The sequence below is a fragment of the Schistocerca gregaria genome, chromosome 3, assembly GCF_023897955.1.
Source record: "Schistocerca gregaria isolate iqSchGreg1 chromosome 3, iqSchGreg1.2, whole genome shotgun sequence".
Classification (NCBI taxonomy): domain Eukaryota; kingdom Metazoa; phylum Arthropoda; class Insecta; order Orthoptera; family Acrididae; genus Schistocerca; species Schistocerca gregaria.
In genome coordinates, this window is record NC_064922.1 from 441395726 (window position 1) to 441413136 (window position 17411).

Genomic DNA, 17411 nt, shown 5'->3' on the forward strand with positions numbered 1-17411 from the left:
ATGAGCATTTGTTACAATCAAACATTTACTCAAAGGGCATAAAATCTGGAAAAACTGACCTTTTGGGTGTCTGTTAGACCCTTTTATTTCACATTAAATTTAGTAGCTCTTAATACAGCTCCTTGAGACAGTCAAAATTATATCCCACTATCTAACTGCTCGAATTACTATGTCCCTTGTTTTTTCAACAACCTATCCTCCATTGCTCTGGTAACTGTTCATCATATAGAATCTTTACATACTCCTTTAACATTGTAAATTTGTTGTTTTTGCAACTATGGTGGTGTACCTCACTGTAATTTCCTAATTACATTCCACTATTCTACTTTAAGTACACATGATTGTGTTGCTTTCATCAGTTGAGCTGGATTCCTATTTATTCCATAATCCCAAAGAGTGTTTCCCTTAGGAACTTTCAAAGGAACATTAATATATTAGTAGTGGTTGTAAGTACCGTACTTATGTTCTAACTTCTTCCCTACATTTACCTCATAATACATCTATGAAACTGTGTATCATCTCTCAGCCCTGTGATTCCATGAACTTTCAACAACGGCAGCTATTAATAGGATGTAGAGTAGCATTGATTAAACAAAACCAATGTCTTTACCATTCTATGAAAATGCAAATATTTTACCAGCCTATTCTGAATGAAGACAGCAAATACACAGGACCATCATCATTACAAGATGTCAAGATATCCTAATTCAATGCTGTATGTTATGTCTCTCACAATAACCATTGCAATGAAGTATTTGCTGAGTCATGTGTCAGCACATTGGAGATTGAAAACATCAAACAATTTCATTGTGAGCTATTAATTACTGAACTCTGTAGCTGATTTTCTTCCAGACCCCTCAAAGAGAGTGAGCACTACATAGTGTGTTGGCTTTGAAGTGAACTCAGGTTTTATTATTCCACAAAGTCAATAATTAGTGGTTGTTTACAGTTGCGGCTATAAATTACATAGTAGTTTTGAATTTTGTTTCCAGTTTCTAGTATTTGTTTTACTGTTCACTGACGATTTATTTCCATGTTTCTTGAGTTTTATGGAGGTATTTTGTGATGGGATAGTGTTAATAGGCTTACAAAAAATCTCAGTGAAACGAAGCCCATTTTCTGTTACCTTTTCGTGATTGACTTTTACATTAATCCTGAAGCTCTCCAATTTTTTATGTAGCTTATTGACAAATATGGTGGTCAAATATTTTATTTACTTCATACTTTGCTCCTGAAGAATGGTAGTTTTAAGTTGGGAATAGTGGAGGTAAATTTTATTCTTACTGTTAAGTTTTCAAATGTATTTGTAGTAGTAGTAGTAGTAGTAGTAGTAGTAGTAGAATGTAGTGGAAGGTATGAGAAAGATTAAGGTGATTAAGAAAGATTAAGGTGATTAAGAAAGAGTTAAATATTTTATTACTTCAAGAACTTATAATTTATCAGTACAAGGATATCAGAATAAATGGTTTAGGCACATTTAGAACAACATTACAAATTATCACAGAGATACACATGCTTAAACAATTAACAGAAATAACAGTGTCTCATCTCCTGCCAGTATATTTAGAAAACCTCCATTTACAATTTTGGTGGTCTAGGATTGAATACTAGCCTAAGTCAATTGATACTGGAGAGTGTCAGTGAAGAGGGCTAGGGATGTAGCTTCACACAGGCCTCAAGGATTTCATCACTATATACAGTATTACTGATGGCAATAATTCTGGCAGTGTTACACATGCATAACTATGCTGACTGAGTTTAGCATTGAAAAGCACATTTTCAATCCTTAACATAACAATTTGCTTTTTTCATTAATTATACTCATGTGTAATATTTAATCATCATTTTGAGTCTCTGAGTACATAAGAATTTTTTGTGGACTGATTTTTTTCTGAGACAGTGTGTAACTGAAATTTCTGGCCTTTTCATCATATTTAAATGGTTTAATAAGCAGGATGTAATGATAACAGAAGAAAGACATTAAACTAACATTTTCACACAATATTATTAAAATTAAGTATAAAATTAAAATTAACTTAAATATAATTAAACAATTGTACATGGAAGTAACACTACATCAGTGGTGCTTAAAGGTGCAGATACAGCTCAACTGAAAGTCAGCAGTGGTAATAAAATAACAAATTACATCATATAACTTAAAACTACTGTCTGTTGCCTTTGGCTACCTATATTTTTAAGATGTTGAAAGAGCACTGTCATAGTGAAACCACAATGTTAAATTTTTCCCTCTCATTTCATTTAATAATATCTTTGCAAGAAAGCTGACACTCAGGGAAAAACATTTTAGGCTCTACAAACACAAAATAAACTGAAAGACATCTTCATAATGATATACAATGACAACCTACCATGCAGTGGCTCTAATAAAGAAAATCCTTACAACTTATTTTATTTTACTGTAAAAACAGTTGTCATTGATTGAAGTACATGAGCTCAAGATGTTACAGCTATTACTCATTTTTAAATTTTAACCACTAACTACTTGCAAGAGCTTTTTGTTTGTGGATCACTCCTATTTCAATGACTAGATACCCAGCAAATCCAAGGACTAACAAACCAAGCACACTATATATTTTTATGTAAGTGCAAAGCCATGCACTGTAACTGTAGGCAATTATGTAACCAAGTGATTCAAACAATCTGAAGCTGCTGTATGCTGCCTCCTCCTTCCCAGGAAAGGTGAGTCCATAAAGTGCTGTGAACATAAAAACGTGATTATGACAGCCTATTTCTCAAAAAGCAGATTCAGTTTGTGTAGTTAATGAATGATGGCATTTGTGGTTGTAAGAAATTTGAAATGAAATGTACATCAGCACTATACTACAGATGAATAGAAGAGTACAGAAAGAAATGTCATGAACACACCCAAAAGCAAGATGAATGAATACTTAAATTGATATGCAAATATTCACCAGAAGATGCAAAATATGTTTGGTGTCCTAAGAGGAGATGGAAACATTAGTTGCAATCTACTAGAAACTAAAATAGGCAAAGATGCACGAATCAAAGCTGGATATTATGATCATCTATGGTCATATAATTTAAGTAGCAATAATTTCATAGTATCTATAGTCTGATTATTTTTTCAAAACTTTCAGTTTTTAACATTGCAACTGTGTTTAAGGAGAAAGTGATGCGGAATAGTCTACAAAATAATGTTTTGCAGTCACCATGAAGTACTATCAGAACTGCTTTATTGTACCCATCAGTTGTGTAATCAGTTCTTTGAGTATTGTCTGCAACATTGCTTCTGTCTCACTCTGCTTATTAGTCACAATAATCATTCATAGCAGACTGATGAATTGCAGAAAATCTTTAAAAAAGTATTTTTGTTAGTAGCAATTCAAAACATCAGTAGGAAAGAAGCAAAAATGATCGTGTTGCAGTAGAAATTTTCTGTTTTTTAAATGGAAGTGTTTTCAATTTGCATTTATTAAATTTTGGTCATTTAACTAAATGATTACCAAAAATTATTTAAAATGGTTACCCATAATTGCCAGAAATCAATTTATCTTGCAATGACTCTACAAATTTAGTACCAGAAAATAATGACACTGTCAATGATTTCTATGGCTTCATTTATTTGAATGAATAGTATACAAAAACTTAATTTTAATATAAGTGTGGCCATTAGAAGAACAACTGAATATAACTGGTCACAGGCTATTCACTTGCTACATTGTCCTGCTGAGATATAGGAAGTGGGCACCTAAACATATCATTCCTTAATTGAATCATTATTTAAAGCATATACATGTAGTATTACTTACTGGTTTATTTATTTGGAATTTCATATCCAGCAGTATTATGTAGTTAAAACTTGCAGTAGTGAGCAAGGAAAACTGCCACTATCCATAAAACATTTAACAAATTTGACAGTTAAAATTTGAGAACACATCCAAACCTTTTTTATGAAGCAGGTAAATGCAATCAAGGAGTCAGCTGACCTATGGCACAGTGATGCCAAAAAGCTAACAGTTCAGAATCACTACTTAATTGTTTACTTCTTTTGCAAAATATTGAATCATCATCATCATCAACTTTGTACAGACTGGTCTGATTTTTATTCCTCTGCTGTCTTTCAGAGAGTAAGTACATTAATTTAGAAGAATTATTGAGAGAGATTCTTACCATTGACTTGTGCTTGCCACACCCCATCTGTAATTCCCCACAGACCAGCGATGACAAAGTAAACTGTGTGATTTGTTGGATGTGGATACCAGATTAATAATGTTGCTAATATGGCCACATGAAGGGCAAATGATGTCACCATTATGGGTAGGCGGCCAGTGATCTTGACGGCCCATCCAAGTAACAGTGCTGAAGCTGAGTTGGTCACACCAAAACATATCATCACATATCCAATGTTCTGGATTCCCCATCCACACGTAACATATGCCTGTTCATAAGAAGGAATTATTTTAATACTTATTTTGTAAGTAAAACCAATAATCAATATTTTACCTATCCTAGAAATAAAATAAGTAGAAAGGGAAAATGATATTTCAAAGTTTGATCAACTTCAACATCACAGTACTTAAACATGTTCCTGTTCAATTTGGCCAGTCTCCATTTGATCTGACCAATTAAAAAGTGTACCTTCACTCTATAGTGGAATAAAAATCAAGGAGTACTATTGCTTCTTAAATTCACATGAGGTCTTTTCTGAAAGACCTCTCATTAAATGCCACAAAAATATCCTAATGTGCATTTCTCAAATGCGTATCTTAGGTTATTCATTCTCCAGCAATATTAGTAGTTTTTAAAGGCACTCCTAGAAATAGTACGATGCACAAAAAAGGAGAAATCTTGTTTCTGTACATTTACTTATTAACAATCTTTCAGTAGTAGTTTTGTTCCATGTGAGAAATTTTAAATGCTGTTTGCTGACATCTTTAAAAGGGAAACTGCCAGTAACCAGAAATTAGTTATCTTTACCCAATTAATCACTGCTGTGCCTCATTGCTACTTTTTAAAAGTAGGATTAAGGATCACTGATAATTAGGTCAGAGCAGGCAAGCAGTCCCCTAGCACTCATTTATGGCAAGAGAAACACCTGCCAAACCAATAACCTGATTGAGGATGAAGAGGGTTGCAGACTAAAGAATGCCTTCTCGGCTGCAGATTTGTAAAAGCATAAGTGAGGAGGCTAACAGTGTAATGGTTCTCAGCTGGATAACGAAGTGAGAGAAATAATCAGGCAGCATTTGGGTAGAATTGAGCAAGTGTCCCCCAGCTCTGCATGTCACAAGCATTTCTTTAACAGCCATACCACCCCCAATCCATTGTGTGAAGTTGCTAAATATGCCAACAGTATTTACCATTCATTGGAGTACCACACCTAAAACAGAAAATAACATGAGACAGAAGGTGCTAATTGCATTCAAAAGCAATTTAAACAGAGTAAAATTTGGATGACCAAGACAGCTGCCAAAGAAGGTAGTCCTTAGGGTTCCCAGACCCAACATGGGGCAGTAGACAACCAAAATTCATCACCCTGTGATCAACCTAAATGCAATTTAAAATGTCACATCTGAGAATGAAAATCACTTTCATGCAGAATACAGAAAACCAGCTTAACTGTTCATGAATGATCTTCCCATATTAGAGGCAAGCCTCCACGACGATGGAGGTGCGGCTGTACAGAAGGGGGGGGGGGAGGGGGGGGAAGGCACTTGTTGCATAAAATAAAACTTTGCTAATTTGGTATGGCCAATGCAGGGACAACACAGGATGGCAGAATCCATCAGAGCAGCAGCAGCAGCACTATGTAGCACCAGTAGCCTTGATTGGGTGGAGTGCACAGTACCCTCCCACACATTCCACCTTCAAATAAGGGACACCTTTACTTGCACCCTCCAATCCACACCTGGTATCATCAAAGTGAATACTGGGCAAGTAATCACTTCTCTAGCCAATAAGCCAGTTCATTCCTGGGATACCCACGACTTGGTACCCACACATATAAACTGAGCAATCAGTATGATTGAGATCAGAGGAAAGGTCATGAATAGCAGATAACACAGGATGACAAGGTTAAGCCTTGAGAGAGGTCACTGAGTCACTACAAACTAAAACATAGTTGAGCAAGGTCTGCTGAAGGAAATGCAGGATCCTGTTAATGGTTTTAAGCTTCACCGTAAAAAACTACACATACACAGCAAAAGATCTGGTACTCCTGAAGAACAGAGGAACAGATGCTGGAAGGTCATGTGAGTGAAACTTTAGGTACTTTAAACATATCTGCCCTAATTTGGGATCTGGGTATTAACCAAAGGCTAATGCTACTTCTGTGCCACTGATTTAAAAACTTATGACTTAATCCCACCAGGCACAGTTTATGAAATATTCTTTTATGTATGAATCACTTTTTGTTCTCAGTAGTTCATGGTTTCTATTACAAACTAAATTAAGGGAAAGATTATTGTACTTCCAATTGTTGCAGAGGGTGCTATTTCTTTTTGTTTCTAATTGCTATATGGGGCAGTGTTTTATAATTTAGTCTTTTGGAAATGATCCAGGCTCAGAGTAATGGAACATTACAATCAGGTGCATTTTATTCTGATGGTTGAATAAAGCAGATGTTGCTTAGTACCACTGCAAAAAGCCTGTTGGAGGAGGGCAGAATAGGGTTGGACCAACAATTATAACAAGTCTGACATGTTCACACAGCAAGAAATATCCCCACAGCACTGTGAATTTATGTCAGGCTAGAGGTGTAATGCTATCAGCACAGTGAATAGCAGGATGTCTGTGCCACACAGCTGGGGTAGGGCATCTTTATGGATTACATAATAGGAATCAATACTCTGGCACAACAGGGCCAGTCAAGACTGTATAAACTCACATTATTTGATAGATATATGCAATCTGGCAGGCTCCATCTACAAGGAGAGAGCTACACCAACTCACAAATTGATGTGTGTCTACTAGCTGCCACTGTGTCTGCCCCTGCTAGCAATTGGACTGCCAGCTGCACTAAATCCAATGCTGACGACTTAGTGCTTTCTGCCTAGTGTGTCTCCAGCAGGCCAACCACCTACTTCCTACCTTGGTGTCATACAGCTAGAGCTCAGGGCTGTGCTGGTGCTCACTCATTTTGCCACTGACATTGCTTGTTGCCACTTGCATGTGCGAGCATTGTAGATGAAACCAATCTCCCTAGCATAGGGACACTGACTGGATTCTGAGTGCCTCAGCACCCTGCATCTTAAGGTAGCCAGACTGTCTTGGATGCACTGTGCACCCTCATTGCTGCTGCTGCTGGGGGTGGTGGTGGTGGTGGTGGTGGTGGTGGTGGTGGTGGTGGTGGTGGTGGTCAGCACCTATATGACAACCTGCTGACAGCAAATGTCTCTACACACCATAAACAGCATGTATCCTTAGCAGAGGAGGGCAAGGGTTGGGGGAGGGGACTCTGAGCATGCCTGAGCACCATCATGACTGTATGAATTGAGTAGTAATAAAATTTCATGAACAACCATAGATCAGGATCCTGGTAGCAACCCAATGCCTCTGCGCAGCCCTGCCACTGCCGAAGTTATATATCCTGGCCTCAGTTATGATTTTCATGCTTTTAAATTAATATTTTCAAGGTATTTTTATTTTAGGCCCACAATAACAGTAGTTCACACTAGTCTAACTACATAAAAATTTAGACTCAGGTTGCAGTCCATATTCAACTTGCTAAGAAAGGGAGCTGCTACAGGGATGTTTGGTAGGAAATGACACATTGGTAGGTATACAGTAGAACCCCGACTGCTATTTATCTTTGGCAACCCAATCAATTACAGAGCTTGATTCACAGCTGGGATGAAGCTGAATACATTCCCGAGAAGGAGATGTAGCCCTCCTAGCATTACTTAGCACAGAGCCAGTTACAAGTGATGGAGTACGTCTGGAGGATGTCACCTGAGATCACATATAGCCATTCGATGAAACTAACTAGCTGTTGCAACATCTTTGGTCCTCCATGGCACTGGCAAGTGAGAGACTAGGCCCATAAAAACAGGATAGTATTTTCAGCAGCATGGGTAACCTTGTTGGTGAAGTCTCCCACAAGTGCTTATCAGGATGTGCCAAGGAACTAACACTTCATCTTGTGCTTGCCCACAAGAGAAAGGCGCTGCAGCATCTGAATGTGGATGGTGTCCGGCCCTGGAGCAGAGGATCTGGATGAACTGGGAGCATGATCTAGCTCCCTTATAGTAAAGGCGGCACTGTAGCAATCACGATTCAAAGAAGAAAAGGGTATCACCTGAGCCACCTCCACTTGTTTCTGATGGAGGAATGCAGGACGATAGTGGAAATAGCTCAAAATTTGCTTCAAAATGGTGCCCTAAGGTGTTGGAGATAGCAACAGCACCCACAATAACATCGTCTGTGACTGAGGCCACAAATGGCAGAATGCATCTGATACAGGAAGCCATTGGAGGGTGGCCCACGTAACAGATGTGGTGGAACTGTTAGAAGACTTAATGAATGAAATCCAGCTAGCCCCTTTGTTATCCTGAAGAATATGATTACACTTTTCACGCACCTGTTCATAACGAATGCAGATTGTCAATGTAGGATGACAGTTAAAAATGTGGAGAGCTCATCTCCACACATGAATTGCATCATGGTATGCCTCAGCACACTGTGTCCCAGCCCATTGATGGACTAAAGATGAAGTACAGGGAATGGAACATTCTGCTGCAGTAAGGATAATGTTGGTGAGATAGTCCACCTGGTCATCAAAACTAGGGAAATCTTTTTCTTTGAAGATCTCCAGGGAGGAGTAGAGCTGCCAGCTGCCTTAGTAAGATGCCGTTTTGGCATGTACTCTGATGGGGTAGGAGTCAGCAAACAGAGAGCACATGGGAAATGGTCACTCGAGTAGGCATCAGGAAGAAAAAGGAACGGACCACTCAAGATGATGGGCAAGCTGGGCAGTGCAAAAGGGTAGGTCCAAATGGGAATAGATGCGTGAGAAGTCAGAAAGGAAAGTGGGCACTCCAATGGTAAGGCAGAAGAGGTTAAGTTGGTTAGGGTGGTCAGCTAAGAGGGCACCTCTCTGACAGGTCCTAGGAGAACCCCAAAGTGGACGATGTGCATTAAAGTCACTCAAAAGCAAAAATTGGGGTGGTAGCTGCCCAATAAGCTGAAGGAATTCTACCGTAGTGACATTGAATGATGGAGGGACATAAGTGGTAAAGATGGAAAAGTCAGGATGGGAAGGAAAAGGCAAAGTGCATCAGCTTGAATATGGGTGGTCAGGGTAATAGGGTGACTGTCATCCCACATGAGCAGCATCATGCTCCCCATGAGATGGAATGCTGATGTCAGGGTGAGGTCAAAACGAATCAATAAGTAATGTGGAATCTCAAAGTGGTCATGAGGGTTCAACTTCATTTCCTGAAGGCAGAGTACAGGGGGATGCTGTGATGCTATACGCAGCCATAAATCCTCTGTGTGTGTGACAGAAGACTGAGAACATTCCATTGGAGGACAGTCATAAGGAGGAACAGATGTAGGATGTCAACTCTGTGGCCACCCAGTGACAGCTGGTGTGGAGTCACTACTACAGGGCACAGAACAGGAGGGTCCTGCTCCATGGCGTCCACAGAATCATCAGCTTGCTTGTGCAGTTTGTCTGTGGAGTCCAATGCTGAAAAACGGTTGGTGGTGCGCACTGGTGAATCAGAGGCCGGCCGGGCTAAGGTACCACATGGCAACACGGTCGAACAGGATTTTTGAATTGGTGAAAGAGAAGACTGTGGACTTCTTTGATCCTTTCCAGTTAGAGGAAGACTTAGGTGTTGTTTGACTAGAGGGATGGACAGTCTTCACAGGAGTACTACTACTGTCCTTTCTGCTTGTGTAGCTGGTAGCTTCACCCCCTTGAGGTGAGAGTTTGATGGCTATGGTGAAGCTACCTTGCCACTGGGCAATTTCACAACCTCAGACTGGAATTTGAGGTTGCATGTCTGCATGGCCATGTCCCTCAGAGCGAGGGGTAACAAGAACAGAACTGTAGGTGCCAGATGGGAGAACACAGGGTTTGCAACTACCCAGTAACTAGCGAGCTACTGTGTAAAGCACTTTTTTCTTTATCCAAATCTCTTTGACAGCCTTCTCATCAAGGAACATGGACAATTCCGAGAATAGGTGGCATGGCTGCCATTGCAATTGATAAGCGGGGAGAAGGAGCCAGACAATCACCCTCGTGTGCATCCCTACCACAGGTTACATATTTGGTTGGGTGTCGACAAGGCAGTCTAGTGTGGATAAAATGATGAGACTCGTTGCAGATATCGGGTTTGGAATGTATGGCCAGACTGAATTTCGTAGCCTGCTTTGATCTTGGATGGAAGCACCACCCTGTCAAAGGAGAGAAAAATTGCAGGTGGGCACTAAGGAGGAATCTACCTTTCTTGTTACGTGATGGACAGCAATGACACCCTGATCAGAGAGATAAGATTGGACTTCTGTTTTCGTTAGACCATTGAACAGCCTGGTGTAAATTACACCATGGAAAAAATTCAAAGATCTATGGACCTCAACACAAACAAGGTAACCATGGAGAAGTGTGGTAGCAAGCAGTAGTTGTGCTTCAGAATCAGAAGTAGTCTCCAAAAGCGAAGTGCCATTCCGTAAATGATAGCAGGATTTCACAGGACTGGCAATTGCATCAACACCTTTCTGAATAATAAACAGATGGACTGTCTTCAGTACGTGAGACCACACGGAACCATGGTGCAGTGGGTAGGGTCCATCTCTGGGCCAGACCTCTACCAAGGGGTACATGCAAATGCTACCTAGTGACCCCGGGTCAGAAATTACGCGTTACCCAGTCACTTGTTATGCATGGGCCGGCCTTCAGGAGTGCACAGTGAGGAAGAAGAAGAAAGAGGATCATAAAATGCCAAAGCAGAGGAATGAGAGGAGAAGGGAACAAAGAAAGGAAAAGGGAATGAAAAACAAAGGTAAGACTGTTCTGACATCAAAAGTATTCAGAAGTCCCAAAAACATCCCAGACATGTTCCTCAAGAGGGGGGATAAAGCACAGCAAGATAGACATGCAGCATGGAAGAGAAAAGATGCTGCAAAGGCTGGGGCCCTGTGGTTGCCAAGCATGAACCCGCCAAAGAGTGGCGAGCCCCCCTGATAGGTCATTGTCCAATAACAGTTGTAGTGAAGCCTTGAGATTGGGGGAAGAGACTTCAAGTTCTATAGTTAAAACACCATGGATGGCACTGAAGTGATTAGGAGCCCTGTAATTCAAGAGAGATCAAAATCAGGAGAGAAGTTTGTGAATCAGAAAGTTCCCTCCAGATGTCATGGTATTGCTCACTGGGTGTGGTGCACTTCAAAATCCCTGAGAAAGAGAAATAGACTGAGTGTTTGTCTCAAAGTAAGTGCCGTGCTTAGAGATAAATGTTACAAATGGAGATCACTAAGGTCATGTGCATTCATACATCTTTTACTTCCAAAGTTCATCATCATCATCATCATCATGTTTCACAACTTGTGGCAGCTGATATTCTTGTGAGAGCTTATCCACTGTAGGTGTAGATAAGGCAGAAGACAAGCAGAGGCAGGCCTGGGAACCTCAGTCAATGGCTCATTTGTCTATTGGCTAATGTCTGGTTGCTGATCCTTGGATTTCCGAATTTGTTGCCAAAAGGGATCACTGTCACTGATGAATGCTGAAGGAGAATGTTGCTATTATGTCCAGGTGTAGGAAGTTTTTCCCAAAGATTATGCTACAGGAAGCATGAGAAGGGACAGCCTGTCACCCCCTCTCTGTGTATTAATCACTGTACTATTTATTTTGTTACAAGTTTACAAGATTGTAACGCATAAAACTAGGTTGGATTTGTGATCTTAAGATGGAATCACTTCTCAATTTATTATCTAAGCAAGTTCACCAAATACGTTCTCAGTGCCACCATGGAAGAAAAAAAAAAAAAGAAAAAAAAAAAAAAAACGGTTAGTACAGGGGAAAGACCCTCCATATGATTAGGTACAAACCAGGAGCTGAGTGGAGGTAGTGTGTGAAAGTTGCTGGACAATGTTTTCTTCCTAAGGTGTGGCCAATGAATGAAAATTCCTAGGGTTATATCCGCACTAATATGCAGTTTATGAAGAGGCTCAGGGTAACTAGCTGACAAATTTAGTCATTTCATGTTGGCATATATTTGTGATGGTTCTGCCTGTTCCAAATAAAAGCTCTCACATAGGTGCACTTAACTACAGCCAAGACCACCTGGCACGATATCCAGCATCCAGAGTCCCAGTGACCTAAAACTGGTATGAAAATGGAGGCAACAGCTCAGGCATCAATAGCACAACCATTGTGGAATCAGGCACAGATACTTTAAAAGCTCAACACATGGACTGGTTACCTTGGTGGGTATGGGCACCTCCTCTACAAGGCCCAAACATTGTGTTAAAGACTGAGGTCAAACCCAGATATCAAGACCAAATGGAAGTTAACTGAAATGTGTTATGTAAAGTGAAGGTACCAAAGCAGATAAAGCCATAATTTACTTCAATGAGTGAGGTAGGTTACTGTACAGAATCTGAGGAAAATTTTATTGTAGGAAAGGAAGGATCCTCATGTTCATCATGCACTTCCTCACAAAAAAGTTGAGCCATTTATGGTGGGGAAACACTGTTAGTGTAGATTTCACATACAGCACAAGAACCTGGACTGTCATGCAAGAGTTTTACTATATGAAGACTACTTTAGTACCACCGACTTAATTGGGTAAAAGTGTGAAACATAGCAGAATTTTTCTCTGTTTAACAAAAATTTGGCGATTACTATATTGAGCTACAAACAAAATCATGAATCATTTTATCAATATTATTTGTACAAAATAGTGCTAGCCATGCATTTTTGATGTTATAAATTTGTGAGACTGGAAGTCGCAATATGGATTGTAGTAACAGGAAGATGATTAACTTCCTTCATTGTAATACATTCATGAAGAGCAGAATGAAATATTATCCAACAAGACTTTATAACTGATTCATTCTATCACTAAATTACTTTTTATGCTGTGTGTTTATTGGCATTTACTCACAGATGTGTATTCAGCAGAAACAAAAGCATCCTGGACACCAAGCCACATTGTTATTGGGAGGAGGAGAAGTTGTTTGCGGTTCTTCAATAACTTCATTGTTGTTACTAAGAGCTTCACACCTGAAGATCCTTTGTCATTTTGTTTTTTCCTAAAAATTGAAAAGTTAAATATATTTTACAAATATATTGCAACCACCATAGTGACTTTTTAAAAGTTGTATGTTTTGAAGCTACATCTACATATCCAGCAATGCCAACAGCTATTACAGTCAGACTTTCTAGATTCATAATTTTGTTGTCTTAGGACATTAAATAGTAATTAAATCTACAAACAGATTGCCATGAATTTGAACTCTGCTGTCGTTATGACATTAAGGAGAAACACTTATTCTGTGACATTTATATTATTCTTTGTCCAGTTCTTCATACATTTTTTCCATTTGCAGTGGCATTTAAAATTTATATCAAATTTTTCATTATATGTTGCTGCTTTTTTCTCTATCGCATACCTAAGCCATGACAATTTAAAATAAATGTGAAGTAAACTTTAATGAATTGTGTAGAATATTATTACCAGCTGGTCCATGTTCCATCTTTACAGGAATCTTAAAAATGCATCACTACCATTGTGTGCATCAACAGCCAGTTTCCTCTTTCACCATTCACACACTTTCCTGAGCACTTCCTCACTAGAATGTCTACACATTTGCTTGCAATTCAAGTGGCTTGCCCACATACCTCTTCCTAAACATTACACTGTCCTTCACTACTGACAGCAACAAAGTTTAGGCCCATGTTCCATGATAAAGCAGTCATTCCATTTCAGTACCTTTTTGAATTTAGAAGCTGAACTTTTAAATGCCTGCTTATGACGACAAAGTTTTTTATGTCTATGGTAAGTGACATACCTCATTCTTTTACTAAGAAACAGTGTAAATGTTGGCACTTTACACCCATCTTAAGTGACTTACCTTTCATTAGTAACCACAATTCTGCTTGAACAGTCTTTGTCACAATGCTGACATTTCTCTTTGTTTTGGTGGAAAAAAGAAATGAAAGCAAAAAACAGAAGTGTAGCCAGTCACATATGCTGTAATACCAAAATGCAGATGTCTAATCAAAGCCGATACTGTTGGAAGACGTTGAGAAACCATTTTTTCTGCATTTGAACGGTGTGTTTAATTTCTGATTTGTGTTAACTGTTACTATGAATTAAGTAGTATGTAATGTGGACATGAGATCTCATCCAACATTATTACATACATTTATCTTTGTCCACAAACGGACCAAGTGAGGACACTTGGTAAGAAAAGGGATGGGATTAACTGCAAAATAGTATACACAGAAAGAGGCTGCAGACCAAAGGACAGGAAATGATCCAAGTGTAGACACTGCTCAGGATGAATGAGCCAGTGAAAACTCAATGCAGAAACATATGAAGACTGGTGCAAGGTTAGTATCCCCCTGCAACTTAGATGTCTACAGCACCATCACAGCACTTTTCTGTATAACCATTATACCAGTAGTTAAGCTACACCCATATGCTGGATATATTCTGTTGTAGCTTTTTATATCTGCGTCCATACTTTGAGTTACATTCCACTGTGTAGCGGATAAAGTAATGTAGAGGGAGGACACAGAATGGCTGTGATACTGACCACATCTTAGTATTTGTTACTAACTCTAGGTTTGCAAGTGAGCTTGCCTAACAATGAATGCACATTGTAAAAGTATTTGTTAACTGAGTTAATGAAACTGAGCTACCTGGATCTAAATAATGGAATATAGTCAAATTATGACTACTGTAGTGTCCACCTGAAAGTCTATGTAAGAAATGTAAACAAATGTTAAACTTTTATTTACAAAATTTATATTCAGAAATATTATTGTAATAATGATTCAGATATGGATAAAGATACAATTGTTAAAACACACAACCAGTGGCAGCAACCTCACATGGCTAGTAAAGTATCAAGTTTTACAGAGAAAATGATATGTCTTCTTAGAGGTTTTAACCACATCATGTAGTAGAAATGATTAACCAAGATGAGCTGATCCTGACATTACAGGGAGTGTAAGACTTCTCTAAGGTGGAGATAAAGGTAGTGAAGAGAGAGACACCCAGACCATGAGCTTCAAGAAACTTCGAAACAAGTATTTCTAGAGACCATGAGAGGTGATTACATTTTAAGCAGAGGTTATTTTGTGTACTGTTGACACTTCACTTTCAAATGTTTCAGTCCTCAGACATGCATGGAAAAAAGTAGATAAGCTTTGTGAGCTTGATTCTCTAATGTTACTGTTTTGATCTTTTCACAATATATAGGGATGTGTAGGAGGAAGTGATATATTGAGCTTCCAGATCATCACAATGCATCTCTTGTAGCACTTGGCACCAAGTTGGATTAGCATCCCCACAATTCCTTCACATGTATTATTTGCCATTGAGAAGTGGGTCAATCTAGACCAACAATGCCTTGATGAACTTTTCGATAGTATTCCACAACAAATGCATCACTGCAAGAGGACATACTATTAGGGATTAGAGATACAACCACCTCTGAAGGTCTTGAGCACGGTGGTACAACATAAACTGTGTGGGTTTCAGGAGCAATAAAAAGGGCAGAAATTATGTTTATGTTGATCTTTATTCCAATTATCTGTACAGGTTCTGGAACTCTCAGAACTAAGGTGTGTAGAAGGGTAGTTGCATTAGCAGAGCCTTTATTCCAATGTGATTATGGCCACATGATTGGAATTAACAGACTTTGAATGCAGAATGGTACTTGGAACCATCTCCATGGGACATTCCATTTCAGAAATTGTTAGCAATTTCAATATTCTGAGCTGCACTGTGTACAAATAGTCTTATGGTATTAAATTTCAGATATTACCTCTCACTATGGACAATAGAGTGGCTGACAGCCTTCCCTTAATGACCAACATCAGTGTCATTTGCACAGAGCTGTCAGTGCTAGTCAACTGACATTGTGGAAAGTTACTGCAGAAATCAAAGCAGGATATACAATGAACATATTTGTTATGGCAGTGTGGAGAAATTTGCCATTAGTGGACTATGTCAGCAGATGACCATTTGCAAGTGCCTTTGCTAATAGCATGAGATCACCTGCACTGGCTCTGCTGGGATTGTGACTATTGGTTGGGCCCTAGAGAACTGGAGAACCATGGCCTGGTCAGATGCATCCTGATTTCCATTGGTAAGAGCTGTTTGTAGGGTTCGAGTGTAGTATGGACTCCATTAAGCTGTGAACTGTAGTTGTCAACAAGGTTTAGTGCAAGCTGGTGGTGGCTCCTATTGAGTCTTTAATCTTCTGACTCATTTGATATGTCCACCATAAATCTCTCCCCTGTACCATCTTGTTCAGCTCAGAATAGCACATGCAACCAAAGTCCTCAATTATTTGCTGTTCGAATCTCTCTCTATATCTCTCTTTAGTACCATGGAAGTGATTCTGTGATGTATCAACTAATGTCTTAATAAATGTCTTATCAGCCTGTCCCTTCGCCTTGTCAGTGTTTTCCATATTCCTTTCCTCTCCAACTCTAGACAGAACTCCCCATTCTTTCCATTCCTGAACTTTTACTTTCATCATTACTTCTTCAGTGCCTAGTTTGAGCAGTAGGGGAGTAATACTACATCCCTGTCTTACACCCTTTTTAAATCAAGCACTTTAATCTCTGTCATCCATTCGTTCACTCTTGCACTTATTTTATATTACCCATCTCTCCCTATAGCTTATACCTATCGTTTTCAGAATTGGAACATCTTGCACCATTTAACATTGTAACACTTTTACTGGGTCAACAAATCCTACGAATGTGTATTTTTCCATAGCCTTGCTTCCATTATCAATCACAATGTCAGAATTGCCTCTCTGGCACCTTAACCTTTCCTCAAAGCCAAACTGATTGTCATCTAACACATCCTGAATTTTATTTTCCATTCTTCTGTGTATTACTCTTGGCTGTGTGAGCTGTTAAACTAATCATGTAATAGTTCTCACATGTGTCAGCTCTTGTAGTCTTCGGAGTTGTGTGGGTAATATTTTTCTGAAAGCCAGATGATATGTCACCACACTAACATTCGACACACCAATTGAACTGTTGCTTTGTTGCCCCTTCTCCAATGATTTCAGGAATTCTGATTGAATATTATCTATTCCTTTTGCCTTATTTGATCTAAAGTCCTCCAAAGTTCTCTTAAATTCTGATTCTAATAATGGATTCCCTATCTCTTTTATCCCATCAGACACAGCTTCCCCCTCAGATGCCTTCAGTGTTCTCTTTCTATCTATTC

General features: G+C 39.1%; 1 protein-coding gene across 1 annotated transcript in view; it reads right to left on the minus strand.

The window, feature by feature from the left end:
• Window positions 1-1393: 1393 nt before the first annotated feature.
• Window positions 1394-17411, minus strand: part of LOC126354717 (UNC93-like protein) — a 74406-nt gene continuing 58388 nt past the window's right edge. Inside the window, exons 4-6 of the mRNA XM_050004567.1 lie at window positions 13095-13242; window positions 4153-4420; window positions 1394-2716 (exon numbers count right to left, since the gene is read on the minus strand). Of these exons, the coding sequence (XP_049860524.1) occupies window positions 2496-2716; window positions 4153-4420; window positions 13095-13242 (637 nt within the window). The 3' untranslated portion in view covers window positions 1394-2495. The remainder of the gene's footprint in view (window positions 2717-4152; window positions 4421-13094; window positions 13243-17411) is intronic.